Source organism: Stenella coeruleoalba, assembly GCF_951394435.1.
Source record: "Stenella coeruleoalba genome assembly, chromosome: 19".
Lineage (NCBI taxonomy): Eukaryota > Metazoa > Chordata > Mammalia > Artiodactyla > Delphinidae > Stenella > Stenella coeruleoalba.
This window is the reverse complement of record NC_137165.1, coordinates 21,064,712-21,084,313: the sequence shown is the minus strand read 5'-3', so window position 1 is coordinate 21,084,313 and position 19,602 is coordinate 21,064,712. Positions and strand designations below refer to the sequence as shown.

The 19,602-nt window shown below is 43.5% G+C and overlaps 1 protein-coding gene and 1 long non-coding RNA gene across 2 annotated transcripts; one reads left to right on the top strand and one right to left on the bottom strand.

Moving 5' to 3' along the window:
* Window positions 1-3,895: 3,895 nt before the first annotated feature.
* Window positions 3,896-19,160, top strand: LOC307177652. The gene is made up of 3 exons (XR_013825080.1): window positions 3,896-3,959; window positions 15,455-15,828; window positions 16,039-19,160. It is a non-coding gene; the product is annotated as an uncharacterized lncRNA (long non-coding RNA).
* LOC307177359 (schlafen family member 5-like) lies at window positions 7,832-8,603 on the bottom strand (the record flags this gene model as incomplete). Its single annotated transcript, XM_079904477.1, is given in 3 exon segments — window positions 7,832-8,260; window positions 8,264-8,306; window positions 8,308-8,603. Coding segments are annotated over 3 exon segments (678 nt in total), but the record flags the coding sequence as incomplete, so codon positions are not given.
* Window positions 19,161-19,602: the final 442 nt, after the last annotated feature.

The window sequence follows — 19,602 nt, the reverse complement described above, 5'->3', positions numbered from 1 at the left end:
TACTATAGTGTGTTACATGTTTGACTTATATATCCTGCCCACTATTCTGGAAACTCTTTTAGTCTAAGGAGGTATGATGGTGGTGATTTTGCACACACACCCTGGGGACATTTAGCAATATTTGGAGATATTTTTACTTGTCACAACTGGGGACGGAAGGATTTGCTGCTAAACATCTTATGATCCCCAGGAAAGCCCCTCACAGCAAAGAATTATCCAGCCCAAACTGCCAATAGTGCCATCACTGAGAAACCCTGAAGTATGGGATTTTAGTTCTAGGCCTTGGTCTGGCCAAGTGGGTGAAAATTGGATTTGGCCTCAGCCTCAGGGTAACAGTTTCTGGCTGGGGGGGATTCAATCTTGGCTTTGCAACAGTGGTTGTCCTGGCCCTGAGGTGGTGGCAGCCTCTGTTTTTTACTATGGTTTACCTCACTTTTTCCTACTTGTACAAATGCCTCATAGTTTTTGGTCCATGAAGAGGTGCTTTTCTTGTTTTTGAGCGTGACTATGTATATAGTAATGTTTTAAAATATCTTTTTCACTATTTCTATGAATTTTCTTTTGAGAGAGAGATTCCAACATGTGACCTTCAAGGTCTTTACACAAAGGTACAAACTCAATAGAATTAATTCCAGTAATACTGAAAGATAAAAGGAAGCAACAAATCACGCATAATCCAAGCAACCAAAAACATTCAATATTAAATTCCACAGAGCTGTTTTTTAAATACATCTGATAAAGTATAAAAACAGCTAGACAGAATTAGTTATGTTAAATGGAACTATATTACACATACTATTTTGAAATTATTTTTACATTTAATTAGCTTGAACTTAACTGAAGAAAAAGCAACTAATAAAATTGAAGACACAATTACTGAATATAATTTTTTTTAGCCCAAGAACTTTTAATTACTGAAAGAGTTATCCAATATTAAAATAACTAAACTGCAGAAGTGTTTAAAATGTTTGGAATCATTTTAAAGTTATTTTGAAATATGTATTAGCATCCAGCAACTTCTTGCCATGAAAAATGACATTAGCAGTCAAACTTCCTCACTACACCTACCATCCCCTTACTTTTGTTAATTACTGTAATGGGTATCTGTTGTTTTGATCTAACAAACATCCTCCCACCCTACTTTAGTAACTGATATTCTTTTGGGGAACTAACCAAACTAACCACTTTACATCAAGTCTTTCGGAGATTTTCAACCAAGATGTTTTCCCTATGCTAGTTAAGAGTTGAGTACGGTATCCAAGCTAGACAAATATGAGTCTCTGACTATAATTTGACCTTTATAAACCAAGTAAAGAAAATGATTGGAGCCAATTGACACCTGTGATCTAGATCCTTGGAACCTCTCAGGTACCTATCTTCTCTAAGGCCTATATAGTCAGCATGTCTTCTGATTCTGTGAGTGGTCCTCCCTCATGATTCCAGTAAAAGTTTTTATTGTTGTTTGTTTAAATTATCCAGAGCCTGCTTTTGTTGCTTGAAACAAAAAATCTATCTGATATAAAAATATTTTTACTTTGTCAAGGTTTATAACATTCTTTTCCATAATTCCTATATAGTCATAATTCCTATATATCTTAATTATATACATGTTAATGGATTTAAAGTCCAGTTATCATTATCCTTTATTTTCACATATTGCCTGCTTAGCTGGATTTCCTCGCTGAATAATTTTTCTTCAAGAATGAATCAGGTGTCTTGTATTTATAGAATTCTTTCATGTTCAAAAAAATCCATGAGCTGCCTTTGTACTAGAATAATATTTTGGCTAGGTTTATTATTTTTAAGCTAAAATTTCTTTCCCTAAGAAAGAATTTCTTGCTTCATTGTCTTCTTAGATGCTTCTGGTCAAGATGGAGTAACAGTGACCACTTTCTACTCTCCCTTCTGAAACAACTGCAAAATCAGACAAAATATATGAAACAACAGGTCTCAAGACACTGGAAATTAGGACTGTGATCCCTGAGATATGGGAAACTAATGAGGTGGAGGTCACTGCCCCAGCTTACTGCCTGCAGAAAGTTTCTAGGCTATAGTTCAGAGAGTGAAAACTCAGGTACAGTTTGGCAGTCTCCATGAGGTGAATACAGAGTTGGGACCCTAGGGAGGGCAAGAAAACTAGAGATTGTAAGGCAGAATACCAAAGAGGACAGAGTTTCATAGACAGAAAATTCTAAAATCTGCAAAGCATTCTTTTTGAGTACTCAGCTGAATACTTATCAGCTTATGCCTGTGAGGAAACACTTAAGAATGGAGAAATATTCACCCCAAAGTATTAGAGGGAACAAGCCTTAGAGCTCACATAGGGCCAGAAATAGTATCTGCTCCTACCAACCAGAGTGAAAGACATCAAAATTCACAAGGCATTAGGTAGAGTACTCAGACGAGTTTTGCCTCAGTAGGTGCAAAAAGTGAACCCTAGACTAAATGCTGCTCTGGTCCTGTGTACAAAGCTTAAAAACAAGATCCAAAAGGATCAAACTATTTCCAATTAACTTAACCATGTCTCAGAACAAAGCTCATGAGTACTTATAAGAATACAAAAACATTCAGCACCCAAAGTGGTAAAACTCACAATGTCTAGCATCCAACAAAAAATTACCATGTGGGACTTCCCTGGCAGTCCAGTGGTTAAGACTCCACACTTCCACTGCAGGGGGCATGGATTCCATCCCTGGTCAGGGAACTAAGATCCTTCAGGCCACGTGGCATGTGCATGGCCAAAAAAATGTTTTTAATAAATAAATTAATTTTTTTTAATTTTTAAAAATTAAAAAGTTTTAATTTTTTTAATTTAAAAAATTAAAACGATTTTTAAATTTTTTTAATTAAAAGTTAAAAAAAATTTTAATTACCATGTCTGCAAAGGAGCTGGAAAATACCAACTATTAAGAGGAAAATAACCACTTGAAATTTTTTAAATAACTTTTAAAAATTTATTAATTTATTTATTTTTGGCTGCGTTGGGTATTCTTTGCTGTGCCCAGGCTTTCTCTAGTTGCGGTGAGCAGGGGGCTACTCTTCGTTGTGGTCTGCGGGCTTCTCATTGCGGTGGCTTCTCTTGTTATGGAGCATGGGCTCTAGGTGCCAGAGCTTCAGTAGCTGTGGCTCGCCGGCGGGCTCTAGAGCGCAGGCTCTGTAGCTGTGGCGCTCAGGCTTAGTTGCTCTGCAGCATGTGGGATGTTCCTAGACCAGGGCTCGAACCTGTGTCCCCTGCATTGGCAGGCGGATTCTTAACCACTGTGCCACCAGGGAAGCCCAACCATTTGAAATTGACTCAGAATTAACATAGATATATAATTAAGAGACTACAACATTAAAATATACGTTTTAACTGTATTCCATATGTTCAAGAAACTAGAAGAAAAATTAAACATGTTAAATAGAAACACGGAAAATATTAAAAGAGAATCCAAATCAAGCTTCTAGAGAAAGACTAGAAGATGAAACTATCTGAGGTGAAAAATATAGTGAATGTGATTAACGACACATTAGACAATGCATGCAGAAGAAAACATTAGTAACTTGAAGACGTAGCAACAGAAACAGCACAGAAAACATATTTTAAGCACAGAACATCAGTGAGGTGTAGAACAAAGTCAAGTGGCCTTATACACACATAACTGGAGTACCTGAGGAGAGTAAGGGGTATAGAAAATACATTGGAAGTCAGTGGGGGAAGCGCTCAAGCAGCTGGGCCCGGGGTTCCCGCTCCCTCTCCCGCACCAGCTCCAGCCCCAGCTCCAGCCCCAGCTCCCGCCCGCCGACGCGGACTTTGACCCCGACGTCGACCCGGACTTTGAGCCAGACGTCGACCCGGACGCCGACCCCAACCTCACGTTAACGCCGACCTCGACGTTGACCCCCGCCCCCCGGAAGCTCCTTCGCCTCACCGCATTCACAGAGCGAGAACCCCGGGCTGCAGGAGGAGAGCTTGCATGGTGAGCTGGGGGAAAAATGGGGGCCCTGGCGAGTGGGGGGCGCCTGCAGGGACGGGGCACCTGCAGGGGGACCCTCGGGAGGCTGGGCTCCGCGGGGTGGGGAAAGGGCGGCGTTCGGCCGGGGCCGTGGCTGGTCTGGCCTCCTCGCGGGTGGCTGGTCGGGTCTCTGCCGGGACTCCCGGTCTCCGGCTTCGGGTGGCCGAGGTGCGGACGGCGTTCAGAGCCCGCGCGGTGTCTCGTCTTCCGAGTGCAGCCCCGTGCTGGTGCGGGTGCCCGTGCCGCTGAGCAAACGCCTAGACTTGCGGATTGAATTTGTGGACTTGGGTTGTAAACCGCTTGCGGCACCGCCCCGAGTGACTGTTGGAAGGACGGGACCTCCCAGGGATTACGGGCTCAAGTCAGCGCAAGATGAACAGCTTTAAAAACGCGGCATGGGGGTGCGGCCAGCTTTTCCTTTAAGTTCATGTTCATTTGTCCTGGAGGGTCGTTCCAAAGCAAAGCTCGAAGTCGACTTGCGGGTTGAAATACCAGGACCCCGTGACCGCTGTGCAGCGCTGTCGAGCAGACACTTGTGGGACCCCTGCGCCCGCTGGTCGTCAGTGTCCAGACCCTTGTCCCCTTTCAGAAAGCCGGGCTTGGGTGGCGACCTTGAGACCCACCCCTGGGTCTGGCCTCCGTGGGGCCGCCACCTGGGCCTTGCTCCTTCTGCCCCGTTGAGGAGCTCGAGGGCCCACGAGTTGGAGGAGGGTCCCGTGGTGGTCTGCCTTGGTATTCCCTGAAACAAAAGTTCAGTAGGCAGCAGGAGCACGTTTTGGAGAGGATCGTTGAAAACTCTGAGAGTGAATTTTTAAGTTTAATTAAGATTTTTAAAATCTTTATATTATCTGAATTTGGGGAGCTGCTAATTTATTCTTTAAAACAAGATTTTTACGAGACAAGACTTAGTCAAATACATTGTATAATATGTATTTAAAGCCACAACCACAGTTTAAAAATCCTGTAATCTCCTCTTAAATTTCAACATTGACTATTTTCTTTCAAATAAATTAAGAATCTTCTCGGTTTTTTCTCACAAAAGACCCAAGGAGTGTATTACAAACTGCCTTAAAATCACTCCTATTATCAAATCATTTAGTTTCTAACATTGTATATTTTATTTACTGGTTCAGATTTGTTAGAGTTTTTGTCAGAGTTATGAGTGCCCTGAGCAGGCTCTGTCTGAAGCCACAGTCCTTCTCGGATGGGACTGGACCTTGAACCCGGGATCCCTGTTTTAGGAGGGGATTCAGACCCACTGTCTTTTAATTAAAACCGCTCACTTGGTGTCAGGACTTAAACTGAAGCTCAGGTTCTTTTTTCTCCTTGCAGAAAGAATTCAGCATGAGGCAGAGTGGTAAGCTGAATTTATTAGCATAGGACACTTGTGGGAGATACAAGCGGGCAGGCAAGGGAGCGCAACCCTGAGAACAAAAGGGGCTGCATTTTTGTAATCAAAGAAAGAGTGGGGAGGGGAGAAGACCACCTTCTTCGTATGTGCCCGACGCACAGTGAGGCCAAACAATCCCAAAATGTAGGAGTTTGGAGCAGAGAAAGGTTTATTGCAGGGCCATGCAAGGAGACTGGTGGCTCATGCCTTTAAAACCCTGAACTCCCCGAAAGCTTTCAGCAAAGCCCTTTTATAGGAAAGGTGAGAGAGGGGTGTGGTTAGTTGTTGCAAACTTCTTGGTGTCAGATCCTTTGTTCTTTTAAAATTTGTTTTTATTTATGTTATTTTTGGCTGTGTTGGGTCTTCGTTGCTGCACGCGGACTTTCTCTAGTTGTGGCGAGGGGAGCCTACTCATCGTTTTGTTGCACGGGCTTCTCATCGCGGTGGCTTCTCATTGCGGAGCACGGGCTCTAGGTGCATGGGCTTCAGTAGTTGTGGCACGTGGGCTCTAGAGCACAGGCTCAGTAGTTGTGGCGCACAGGCTTAGTTGTTCCACAGCATGTGGGATCTTCCCAGACCAGGGCTCGAACCCCGTGTCCCCTGCATTGGCAGGTGGATTCTTAACCACTGCGCCACCAGGGAAGCACCAGATCCCTTGTTCTTGAGGTCAGGTCACGGGCAGGTCACAATGTTCCTGTAAACCTCCACCAAAACAAATGTTATTCTCTGTTCTGACAAGAAAGGGCAAGGTCCTAAGGCTCAGCTTTCACCCTCTGAGGCCCAGGCCCTGGCTAAGAGGGAGTCCCTGGGCGGGCCAGTTACCCTGCATGGGAACGTTCGTCCAGCACTTGGTCTGGGTCTTTCCACCAGTGCCCAGGCTCGACCAGTGGGTGGCCATGGAGAGGGCTCTGGAGCTCTGCAGGACACAGCCCTCAGCCTGTCCCCAGGACCCCCAGCTCACCTGCCAGTCCTGAGGCTGGAGGGCCTGGAGGGCCCTGGGGAGAAGGCCACGATCTGCCTCTTACCATACTCTGCCTCCAGGACCTGTGTGACTGACTGTTACATGTGTGGGACCTCTAACCACCATGCTAAGGGTCACACACTAGCAACTTCATGCCTGCCCCGCCCCTGTTACAGGCTTACATCATTAGATCCTCCTTGAACCCTATATGATCTAACCGGGACTGTCATGGCGCTATTCAAATCGTATGTATATTAGCAAAAGTGTGGTAACATATACTAAAATGTGGTAATTCATTCAGGTTTCAGTATAATGTCCCCCTTCACCTAGTTTCTTTCTCCTTTCACCTATTCCTCTCTTGGCTACATGCAGAAATGCTACTCGTCAAGGATCATTAACTCCGTGACTTCATGTAACAAGATTCAAACCCCATGTCTATTGTCTTGTGTTTTAACTGTAAGAACTTGTAGCTTGAGTGTGCCTGGTGCTTGGATGCACCTGGTCTTCCTTCAAGGTAGTGTAGATTGTTGCTAAGTTACTGGATTCTTTTCTTGAGTGCTCATTAGCTTACAGCAGTCTCCCAAACTCCCTTAAAATTCCCTCTTTGTCTTTAATCCTCTGGTGGGATTTCTAAACTATTTAATTATCCTACTCTATCCCTATTTCGTTTTCACTGCTGAATAATACTCCATTATGCAAATATACTATAATACATTTATCCATTGTTGTGTCAATAAATAATTTGGTTGTTTTCCTGTTTGGGGCCATTGCAGATAGTGAGTCTATGAGCACTCCTGAGCATATCTCTAAATATATATATATGGATATGTATATATATATTATAAGTATAAGCACTATATATATAGTGCTTATATTTTTAAAAAAAATATGACTAGAAGATGTGAAGGTCAATGAATATAGATTTCTGAGAAGATCCTGAAAGGGACTTTGTTTTTCTGGACTCTTCTTGAAGTTACGATTGATTTTCTTTTGTCTGATATTATCTCAGGCTTTCCTTTTCCAAGGTGCATGCATATCACCAACACTACTCTTCAGCCTATCAGTCATGGTTAGCATCACATGTGGGCTTTTGAAAGGAAAAGTGAGAGAAGAGAGGTTTGATTGTGTTTTTGTTCAAAAATGGAAGTGAGGCTATGAGAAAGGGAGAATATTTGATGAGGGAACCATTACAAGAATGCAGAGGCAAGGAAAAGTGACAGTAAATTAAAGAAGACACATAGGTACATGTGAAAAAGGAATTTCCTGTATAAGTAAATGTGAGTTCATAATTAGAAAGGGAAAGAAGAGACTTGAATATGAACACAAGAAAGGATGTGGAAACAGAAATTGCTAGGTCAAACAGCCTTCTGCACCAACCTCTAGTGGGTCTACTAGGCCAGAGCATCTATTTGTTGAATGCAGGATATTCAAGATGGGCAGAGGGAAAGAGGGGCAATGACCCACCAACTGTATCTATAGGAATTAATGTCAGGCATCTGCAACTCTGAGGGTACCTCTCTTTTCCCAGATTCTAAAATAATATCTCCCTTTCCTCCTTCCTCACCTCCTCCCATCTCAGCAAACATTAAAATCATTGATGATTCTATTCCCATTCCTTGTGGCCAGCTCTCTCACACGATTGTCCTTCACCCACCAGGAATTATGCACTTTGGCAAACACTGCACAGCAGAATCGTTCCATGCTGACTGCACAGACATATCCATGGAGGGCCCCCTGCTTGTGTACTGCAACGAATTTTGTGGCATATTTTATCTCACGCCTCTGTGTACAGAAATGATGGACTGGTAACTTCCTAATATAGCGATCAGTAGAAGCCCTCAAGGTGGCAAGATGTGTTTTCTCTTTTTCACATCCAGTGACTTGATGGGTCTCATCATGCAGGCCAAAAAATACTTACCCTACCTCAGTGTTTGCAAATGCAGAAACACACTTGGGTAAAGCATTGTGTCATCTCTGTTGAGAACATCTTAAATTCAACGCGTGTGGACTTAGTAAAGTTGAACTTTTCCTGGTACTGAAGGTGGTGAGTGCTATCAAATAAAGCAGAAGCTGAAGCCTTTATGTTACCTTCATTTTGTACACGAACCTGAAATTTCTGTGGACTTAATGAATTGGAATCATTAATATTTGTAAGAGTCTGAATCCTGCCTTTGGGGAATGCCAGTGCTTCCTGAGAATTCATGACATTAGTACATGTTCTATGTCTGTGGCACAAAGAGGAGCACAGGTAAGCAAATCATATACCAGAGGCCTTTGGCATCCATGATTTCACAAAGATCAAAAAGAGATATCCCTGCTGCATCTCATCTAAATAGCCTTTGAAAGTTGAAGGCAGATACAATCCTACTCCATGACTATCATAATTATAGTCTTTGTTCTATAGAGCCTTGTGGAGCCTTGACCACTCCCCCTCCGGAATTCAGCAGAGCACATATTGCATGCACGATGCTTTCATGCTGTTTCTTCTGCAGTTTAGGGTTCATTCCACTCCTTTGCTCATTCCCAGGGGTGACTTTTCCTGCATTTAAAACATACAAAGTTCATTTCCAAATCAATTTTTTAAAAATAAATTTATGTATTTTTATTTTTGGCCACATGGAGTGTTTGTTGCTGCGTGCAGGCTTTCTCTAGTTGCAGCGAGCAGGGGCTACTCTTTGTTGCAGTATGTGGGCTTCTCATTGAGGTGGCTTCTCTTGTTGCAGAGCATGGGCTCTAGGCACGCGGTCTTCAGTAGTTGTGGCTCACGGGCTCTTGAACGCAGGCTCAGTAGTTGTGGCATGGGCTCAGTAGTTGTGGCTCACGGGCTCTACAGCACAGGCTCAGTAGTTGTGGAACATGGGCTTAGTTGCTCCGTGTCATGTGGGATCTTCCTGGACCAGGGCTTGAACCCATGTTCCTTGCATCGGCAGGCGGATTCCTAACCACTGCACCACCAGGGAAGTCCCTCCAAATCAATCTTGAGACTCATCTTCTCAGCACTTTTCCTGTTCTTACCCTGAAATGTTCTAAAAAACAGGAAGATACACCATTAGAATAGGCCAAGGATAGGGAAGGTGGGAAAATGGACAGTTTGAGGCCATTCTTCTGAAGTTGTTCACTTCATTTATTCCCACAGAGCTTGAGGCCAGATTCATGCAGGGATTAAGTATGCAGGGCAGGTTGAGGAGCTAAGTCTGGTGGAAGCCCACTGCCACCAGAGAAACGGTCAAGAGGTGATTTTTATGCTGTGATTTTGGTAACAGTTTCTGCCAGGTTCTCCTTGGCAATTGAAGAGCTTTCAGAGTGTCTCTAGGGTGTGCTGATGTGTATTGTTTTTCTTGGTGCTTTGTCTTTCCTCTCTCACTGAGACCTGGGCAGTCTCAGATTATTATTATTTTTAATAAATTTATTTATTTTATTTATTTATTTTTGGCTTTGTTGGGTCTTCATTGCTGTGCACGGGCTTTCTCTAGTTGTGGCGAGTGGGGGCTACTCTCTGTTGTGGTGCGCAGGCTTCTTATTGTGGTGGCTTCTCGTTGCAGAGCACGGGCTGTAGGCACGCAGGCTTCAGTTGTTGTGGCTCGCAGGCTCAGTAGTTGTGGTGCACGGGCTTAGTTGCTCCGCGGCATGTGGGATCTTCCCGGACCAGGGCTCGAACCTGTGTCCCCTGCATTGGCAGGTGGATTCTTAACCACCGCGCCACCAGGGAAGGCCTCAGATTACTTTATAGCCCAATTTTTGGAAGCAGAAAATCTGATTGAGTTGATAATTTATCCTTATTGTAATGGAACAGATTCTTTAGCTTCCTCTGGTTCGTGCAGTTCCCATCTTGTGGAAAAAAAATGTATATCATATACTTTAATATATTATATGTTTTTGTAATAGAAATTTATTGTATACGTTATATATATGTATTTTTTTATATATATTTATTTATATATATATATATATAAATTTGTTTGGAACTTACAAATTATTGACTATTTGTTTGGAACAACCAGGCTGTCAGGTTGAGGTGGGTTTCAGCATTTCCTAAATGCAGTCCAGTTGTCCCAGCAAATAGGACTGGAACCATTGGATATCTTCATACAAAAGAAATGAACCTCAACTCATATTTACCCCACTTACAAAAATATACTTAAAATGTGTCATAGACCTAAATGTAAAACCTAAAATCATGTGGAAATAAATGAAGACTGCCCACATGAGAACAAGCAGAGGCTATTTTCTCAGAGCTCACTATATCAAGGGAATTGGCCACCATCACTTATGATGGCAGAGGAATGTGGAAGCTTTATAGTGAAAAGAGAGAGAGAAGGCTCAGGGATGCTCTGATCTGAGTTTGTTGATCTAGGGAAGCTGGAAGCGGGCTTACTGGAAGTGGGGCATCTCATGTCACTGGTTTGGAGACCCTATTTGGCTTTCTTCGGTTGGTCCTGAGTTGGAGTGGGGGCAGAAGTTAAGGACGCTAGCAGGTGTTGAGCAAGTCCTGACCACTTTTGGCCAGCTGCTGCAGGCGTTGTGGTTAGGCTTCCCAAGCTGGTTGGGAAGTCAGAGTTGTGTCAAGTTGTGAGTCACAACTCAAGGTTGTGAGTCAGAGTTCTGTTTTTATATATGTTCTGGCCAGTGTTCATTAGTATATTCAGTCTCTCAACTTCAGAACTTCTAGAGGAAAACATAGGAGAAAATATTTACCTTGAGTTCAGCAAACATTTCTTAAAGCTGACACTAAATGCACAATACATAAAAGGAAAAAATTGATATATTGGACTTTAAGAACGTTTCCTTAACAGTGAAAGACACTCTTAAGAGAATGAAAATATGAGCCCTTGACCAGAAGAAACTATTTGTAGATGATTATATGATTAAGAACTTGTATCTAGATTATATATAGAACTCTTGAAAGGCAATAATAAGAAAACAAACAACCCAATTTAAAAATGGGTAAAAGAGGGAATTCCCTGGCTGCCCAGTGGTTAGGGCTTCAAGCTTCCACTGCAGGGGGCATGGGTTCAATCCCTGGTTGGAGAACTAAGATCCCACAAACTGTGCAGTGTGGCCAAAAAATAAATAAATAAATAAATATCATTTAAAAAAAAACTACAGTAAGATAGCACCATTAGTCATTAGGGAAACACCAATTAAAACTGCACACCTGGGACTTCCCTGGCGGTCCAGTGGTTGGGACTTTGCCTTCCAGTGTGGGGCGGTGCGGGTTCGATCCCTGGTCAGGTGGCTGAGATCCTTCATGCCTCGTGGCCAAAAAAAACCCCAAACCAAAACATAGAGCAGAAACGATGTTGTAACAAATTCAATAAAATCTTTAAAAAAGATGGTCCACATCAAAAAAATCTTTAAAAACAAAACAAAACTACACACCTATTAGAATGGGGAAAATTATTAACCATACCAGGTGTCTGCAAGGATATGGAGGAAAGGGAACTCTCATACACTCCTGGTAGGAACATAAAGTACAACCATTTTTGGAAAGAGTTTGGTATTTTTATACATTTACTGTATGACCCAGTCATTCCACTCCTAAGTATTTACCCAAGAGAAATGAAAACATATCCGTACAAAGACTTGTACATGAATGTTCATAACACTTTTATTTGTAAAAGTCATAAACTGGAAACAACCCAAATGCCCATCAACAGAAACAAATTTTAGTTATCCATACAATGAAATACAATACAGAAATAAAAAATGAAAGAACTATTGGTACCCACAACATAAATAAACCTCAGAATAATTATTCTGAGTGAAAGAAGCCAAACTAAAAAAGAGTGCATATTTGATTCCATTTGTATAAAAGTCTAGAAAATGCAAACTATTCTATAGCGACAGGAAGCCAATCAATTGTTTCTTAGGGATGGTGGCAGGGTATGGAGAAGTGGGAGGGAGAGATTGCAAAAAAGCATTTTGGGGAATGGTATATATGTTCACTACCTTGATTGCAGTGATATGTTCACATGTCAAAATTTATGAAATTGTACACTTTATGTGCAGTTTATTATTTGTCAAAAATACCCAAATAACTCTATTAAAAACTACATATGTGAATGTGAAAACATAAGTAAAAATATTTTATTATACAGTAAGTCCCCTACACACGAACGAGTTCCGTTCTGAGAGCACGTTCGTAAGTCCAGTTTGTTCGTAAGTCCAACAAAGTTAGCCGAGGTACCCAACTAACACAATTGGCTATATCGTACTGTACTGTAATAGATTTAAATACTTTTCACACAAATGATACATAAAAAACAAACACAAAAAATAAAACATTTTTAATCTTACAGTATAGTACCTTAAAAAGTACAGTAGTACCAGCTACATCACCACTGCTTTTACACTTACTTCCGGACATCCTGGGCTTGAAATAAAGATACTATACTACTGTGTTCTATACAGTACTATACAGTAAAGTACACAAAAGCACAACCACTTGTAGAGGATGCAGCATGTGACAGTGTACGACAGACACGTGAACTAACGTGATTGGACATGTGAATGCACATTCGCATCTTTGAAAGTTCAAAACTTGAAGGTTCATATGTAGGGGACTTACTATAATTAGCTCAAAAATCAGTAGGATATTTAAGTGCCTGCTATTGTTAAGTTTTTTTCCATAGAAACTAAATCTATGATAAGATTAGTGGTATAGAGTCTGAAATTCTACATACTCCAGGTGGAGACCTTTGCCGCCATATTCATTTGATAATAATCACCACCCCACCCTGTCCTTTGTTTTACATATTGTAAATTTACACTTCTCAGGCCTGCCAAGTCCTTTCTCAGTGGAAATCTAGTGCTTGGTGTGGAAAACAGCAGGCCTTCCTAACTACTACTGAAAATTACCTCAACAAAATAAGAGAAAATGCTGTCTCCTCCCTTATAGGTGCATTAAAACAGAAAGTATTGCATTTCATAAAATTGCCCTTGTAGGGGCTTCCCTGGTGGCACAGTGGTTGAGAATCTGCCTGCCAGTGCAGGGGACGCGGGTTCAAGCCCTGGTCTGAGAAGATCCCACATGCTGAGGAGCAACTTAACCTGTGTGCAACAACTACTGAGCCTGTGCTCTAGAGCCTGCGAGCCACAACTACCGAAGCCTGTGTGTCTAGAGCCCATGCTCCACAACAAGAGAAGACACCACAATGAGAAGCCCACATATTGCAACGAAAAGTAGCCCCCGCTCGCTGCAACTAGAGAAAGCCCGTGCATAGCAACAAAGACCCAACGCAGCCAAAAATAAATAAAATAAATAAAACATTAAAAAAAATATTGCCCTTGTAGATTTTTTTTCTAGCAAAGGAGTCTTCCAAGACACCTGTTCTTTAGAGACTGTTACTCTGGCCTGTGAACCTGTGTGTTAGCCATGAAAGATACTGTAACTATGAACCATTGTTTACTTAATGTTCTGTTGTCATGACAATACTGAAATTGATTTGTTTTCTGATAGGCATAAACACCTGTGAAATTTCATAATCAGGGCACAAGCGGATCATCTTATTTCACTCTTTGTCCACTTGCAAGAAGGTCCTAAAATTTGTGATTGCTCATTTTCTTATTTAAGCAAAAGACTTGAAGAGTCTTGTGACATTTAAATGAACATTTCTGTCACAGGAAGCTGTCAGGCTTAGTGGCTTATCTTCCCTCCTTCTCTGGCCAAAAGAACTCATCCCCACCCCTGACAGACTGAAATGGAATCAGTTTCTGTTTCCCCATCAAGGTAGGCATAGCCTCACCACCTTCCAATAGAGGACGGCCAGGCAAACGTTATCCACAGCCACCATCCCCTCCTGGAGGCTCTGCCCTTTGGAGATCCACCATGGGTCTGGGAACTGGGAGGAGCCAACGCAGAAGTCCCACTGTCAGGCATCCCCTCCCTACTGCACTAGTCCTTAAGAATTTCCTTATGACAGTCACGTGCAGAAGGGGAACGGAATCACCACAGCCTAGCCTCTGCAGACACAGCACACCAGAGCTCTAGTTAGCCACTTGATGGGGGATACAGGGCTTTGTGGTCTACCCTGGGAGCCCACCCACCCTGCCCCATGCTGTTAACGGTTTGAGGACTGACATTCCAAGCCAGGGGCTTACAGGCAGTTTGCAGAACACAACCTTTTGTAATTAACTGGACACTGACTTATTTGCCCCAGGCCCACCATCTCACTGCCTTCATCTTTAGGAGCCTCGGTGTCTGGTTTAGTTGCTTCCTCTAAAGTTCTTCGTGCTTCTGAACCATGGGGAAATTTTACTAGACATGGTTTGGTAAGATTTAGGCCCTGATACTGTGCACCTCATCCTCATCCTCTCCCCGGCTCTCCTGGAGTTCCAAGCGTCCCAGCTGCCAGATCCTCCACTGTCCGCCTATTGTTGGAAGTTGCTCCTGAGAACCAACAAACCAGATCTCCCAGGGCAGTGCCACAGCCTGGTCGGGGAACCAGGTGAGGACCTGGGGAGGGAAAGAAGCCAAGCTTCTCAGGACCTGCGCAGAGGAGTGCGGGGGACTCATTACCTGCCAAGTGTCCCCTCTGCAGCATGCTCCTCCTGATTCCAAAGCAAAGGTTTTGAACCCTCTGGGTGAGGGCCTTGTATCAGTTACACTCGGTAACCCCTCCCGGGAGTGGAGGTGACAGGGAGGACCGCACTGGAGGCAGAGCGACAGCCCAGCAGTATCGCCTCTGTGGACCGGGAAGCCCACTCCTGCAAGGACAACAGCCCTGGTTACCTTTGGTGTATATGGGTGCAACGTTTTGTTTTGGGGAGGGGGGGCTTCTTTGTTGCTTTTCTGTGTTTTCTGATTAATTTTTTTGAGATTTGCAGTTCTCTACCCCACCCAGGTGGGCGGGGGTAGAGGGGATCCCAATGCAAGCCCACATCCCCCAGCCCTCCCCGGCCCCACTCCAGCCCTTCCTGGGACTACCCAGGCTCAGTGCACTCTGCAGCTGTCTCCCCCGCAAGGCCTCCGTGCCCCTAGACTCCGGCTTGAATTGCCTTCCTGGGCCCTGCGCTGTGCTGAGCGCGATGCGGTAAATGAAGCTTTTGCCTTCGTTCCATCTCCACCCCATAACTGGAGAAAGTTGATTCTGCCTCTTTTCTTTTAAGGTACTTGAATTTGTAAAAGGGTGATGACTGTTGCTAAGGACTCCAAAGGAGACCGGCCGAGAGTGTCGTCACTTGGGAGAACTCCGCCAGGCTCACACGATGGAATTTCAGTGAAAGAAAAGAGAAACTGTCCTTTTGATTCATCTGTCCACTGCAGACCTCATCACACCCAAGTCTTGTGCAGAACCATCAGTTTTCAGTTCACCCAGCCTGATCCTATCACCAAACGTGTTCTGGGCGCTCGCAAAGGGTCTGGCTCCACGCTCGCTCAGACTCCACCTGTGACTCTCCGGACTTGGACGAGCTGGAGGCGCACCACTGCTCCGCGGTGACCTTGCGGAGAGCCAGAGGGGCGGCCCAGCGTGGCGAAGGAGGTGAGGAACTGGCTGCCTGGGCACTGATTGGAGGCCATGGTCCCGGGGGTGTAAGTACCCTTGGGGACCCTTGGAGCATTTTGTCGGGTCCCTCCCTGAGGCACCCTCCTGTCTTCCTCCGACCTCTTAAAAGTCTTTTATTTATTTACAAAGCAAAATCAGCAGTTAAAATTCTTTTAAATAGATGTTTCTCCATCTCATCACTTCCAGCTCACATGGACCACTGGAGCCTTCCCAGCAAACACTCTCTCTCCCACCTTCTCCCCAAGAACTCGAGGTCTGAGTGAACTGGGCTGAAGAAACTGAGGCTGCCTATGGAGCCTGGGGCAGACAGGGATTTAGCCGCTGCAGTCTGGCCCGGGGACTCTCACTTTACTAGTTTACTTCTCAAGACCTGGTCAAGGATCAGGTCCAACCAGACCCTTTGGGGATGGGGTGTATCCGAAGCTTTTAGCTAATGGGAAAGGGGCTTGAAAAAGGTCATCTTAGGACTACAAACGTCTCTGGTGGGTCTAACTCGCTGCCCAAGCACATTCAAATCACTGCCCAGAACGGACAAGGCCCCGCTGAGCAAGGGATTCTGCCGAGCTGGGGCCGCCCAGGGGAACAACGGGGATGCTGGCCAGTTACTGGAAAATCATAGTGGAGGGAAACGTCTGGACATCACCTGTGGTCATCTCTGGGGACTGGGGTTAGGGGATGGTTCTTTAATTTTTAAAAGCATTGTTAAATAGCTAAGGTATATGAAAGTACAAAAATAATAATACATTCAACACCTATGTATTCACTAACCAGCTTAAATGACAAATTATTAGCAGAACCTGTGTGTATCCCGCACTGGTTTCCTTCCCTCATCCAGCCTGTCCCCTACTCACCTGATAACCAGTATAATTTTCTGAATTTTAAGTTAGTATCCCATGTAGTTCTTTATACTTTTATTACAGGTATATATGTCACTCATTGATGCATGGCTTTTTTTACATTTATATACACTTAAACCATATGTAAATAGCATCATATGTAAATTGTGTGTATTCTGCAGAACTTGCTCCAACTCCTTTAAAACATTTTGTTTTAAAGATTATCTTTGTCTCTAGATCATGCCGTGAGCTGCTGTGTGAACAGGGTCCTTCCTGCTTACTATTCTTTTCATCCCCGTTGGTCCCCAAATTATCCAGGTCTCTTCAACTTTTCCTACAAAAGACCTCAGCTCCCACCCACTTTGGGGTCATAATTGCTCCCCACTACATGTTCATTTCTGATTCCAGCCCCTCTCTCCCATGCCCCCCTCCTGGTCTCAAGCTTCTGGAGGGTCAGGAGAAAGGGAGTGTTGGCCTTTCCAGTTGTTTGTATGTTTGTCTGTTTGGGATGAGGGGGAAGTGAATACAGAACATGATTAATTCTTAGTATTTTTCTCAAGATTAAAAGTGAAACTCTTCACTAGACTACAAAGACATTTTCAACTCCCCCCTCCCTTTTTTCACTCATTAAATTTTTTCTTAATTAAAAAAAAAAAAGTGAAACTCTTGTGTTTGCTCTGGCCAAGAATAGGAAATGCCAAGAGCCACTACTGGTCACTCACACACACGCATGCATGCGTGCGGTTAATGCAACATTTACATTTTTTTCCTTCAACAAGCTAAGAAAGGAGCAAGCTAATGAGAAGGGAGGTGGGTTAAAGGGACATATGACCTCATAAGTTAGTTTGGGCAGTCTCTCAGAGAAAGACAATCACTATATTAAAGAGAATCACTGCGTAGGCCAGCCATGTGTCGGTGACCTCTGCCAGCATAGGAGGTTGAAGTCACAGTATGGTTGGAGGCTGCATGCCATGGCGTGTATGTCTTGGTTCATAGATACCTGATTCAGCGTTCTCCATGAGAGACACACGGAGATTGATGCTGGGGCCCCATGCTCAGTCACATTGTGGCTGGTAAGACTTTTATGTTGAAATTCTTACTAGGGGACTGAGGGTTATTGCAGCCACAAGTGTTAGCATAGAGCCCTATCAGTGCCTCCACAGTCTTTCTTTCAAATCCAAGCAACTTGTCTGTAACATTCACTTTTCAGGCAAAGACATATTTTTCAATTTTCTTTTTTTACTTTTCTCCATAACAAATTTTAAAAGTAAATTTTCTATACACATGGTTACAATATTTTGAGCAGTATTTGCCATTTTACAAAGTGGGGTGAAACTTCACCAAAACAAAATTTACTTGGAGGAGGGATGAGGCATCCCTTACAAATGTTTATACAAATCACACATCAGAGAGGTTGTTGGAGGGAATATCGGTTTTCTGGCCCTCCCAGCACCCGCATAGAGATCCAAGAGTATCCTGATGTTTTTCCTGTCCCAGTGGGTGATTATCCTTTTCCTGAAGGAGCCCAGCTGATATGAGCCCAATGCTCCATTTGCTTTTACATGTGCAGGGAAGGGAAAGTGTGACTCAGAATTTTCTCACCACACCCTCCCTCAGATCTTTAGCTCATTGAGAATGAGTGTGATAAGCACAATAATGGCCTCTTAAAGATGTCCACATCCCAATCCCCAGAACGTGTGAAGAGGTTTTGTTATGTGGCAAGGGCATTAAGATTACAGGGGGAATTAAGGTTGCTAATTACTTGACCTTAAAATGATAAGATTATCCTGAATTATCTAGGTGGGCTCACAGTAATCACAAGGTCCTTTAAATAGAGAAGGAGGAGACAGAAGAGTGAGTGTCAGAGTGATGCACCCTGAGGAAGACTTGACCAGCCATTGCTAGCTTTGAAGACGGAAAGGGTCATGAGCCAGGGAATGCTGGCAGCCTAGAGTCTGGAAGAGCCAGAAACAAAATCTCCCCTAAAGCCTCCAGAAAGGAATGCGGTCCTGCTAACATTTTTAAAACATAAATTTATTTTTGGCTGTGTTGGGTCTTCGTTGTTGCGTGCAGTCTTTCTCTAGTTGTGGTGAGTGGGGGCTACTCTTCGTTGTGGTGCATGGGCTTCTCGTTGAGGTGGCTTCTCATTTCGGAGCACGGGCTCTAGGCGCGCGGGCTTCAGCAGTTGTGGTGCATGTGCCTAGTTGCTCTGCAGCATGTGGGATCTTGCCAGACTAGTGATCAAACCCGTGTCCCCTGCATTGGCAGGCAGATTCTTAACTACTGTGCCACCAGGGAAGCCCCTGCTGACATCTTGATTGTAGCGCAGTGAGACCCATTTTGGACTCTGATCCCCGGAACTGTATGGTAATAAAGTTGCATTGCTTTAAGCCACAAAATTTGTGATAATTTGATACAGCAGCCATAGGAAACTAAAACTGTGATTAGATTACAGTACAATAGTCATTAACTCACATGTTCCCCCATTCAGCAAAGAATCATGAAGATTCCACAATAACTTGAGAGAAATAGGACATTTAAGAACAGTTCTCATGATGTAGTCTCAGGAACCAAGACCCTTTCTGAGGGGCCACTAGGTCAAAACTAATTTCATTGTAATACCAAGACATTATTTACCTCTTCAGTCTCATTTTTTCACAAATGTACAATGGAGTTTTCCAGAGGCTTTATGATATGTGATATTGCAACAGACTGAATGCAGAAGCAGATATGAGATCTAGCTGTCTTCTCTTAAGCCAGATATCAGAGCTTTTCAGAATTATGAAAGAATGTCTCTGTTCTCACTATGATTTTTGTTTGCAAAATATCATAACTTTTCATTAAAGCATGGCATTAATGTCATTTTTGATAGTATCTTAATAAGATGCTGTCATTTCCCCCACCTCCCAGTCCC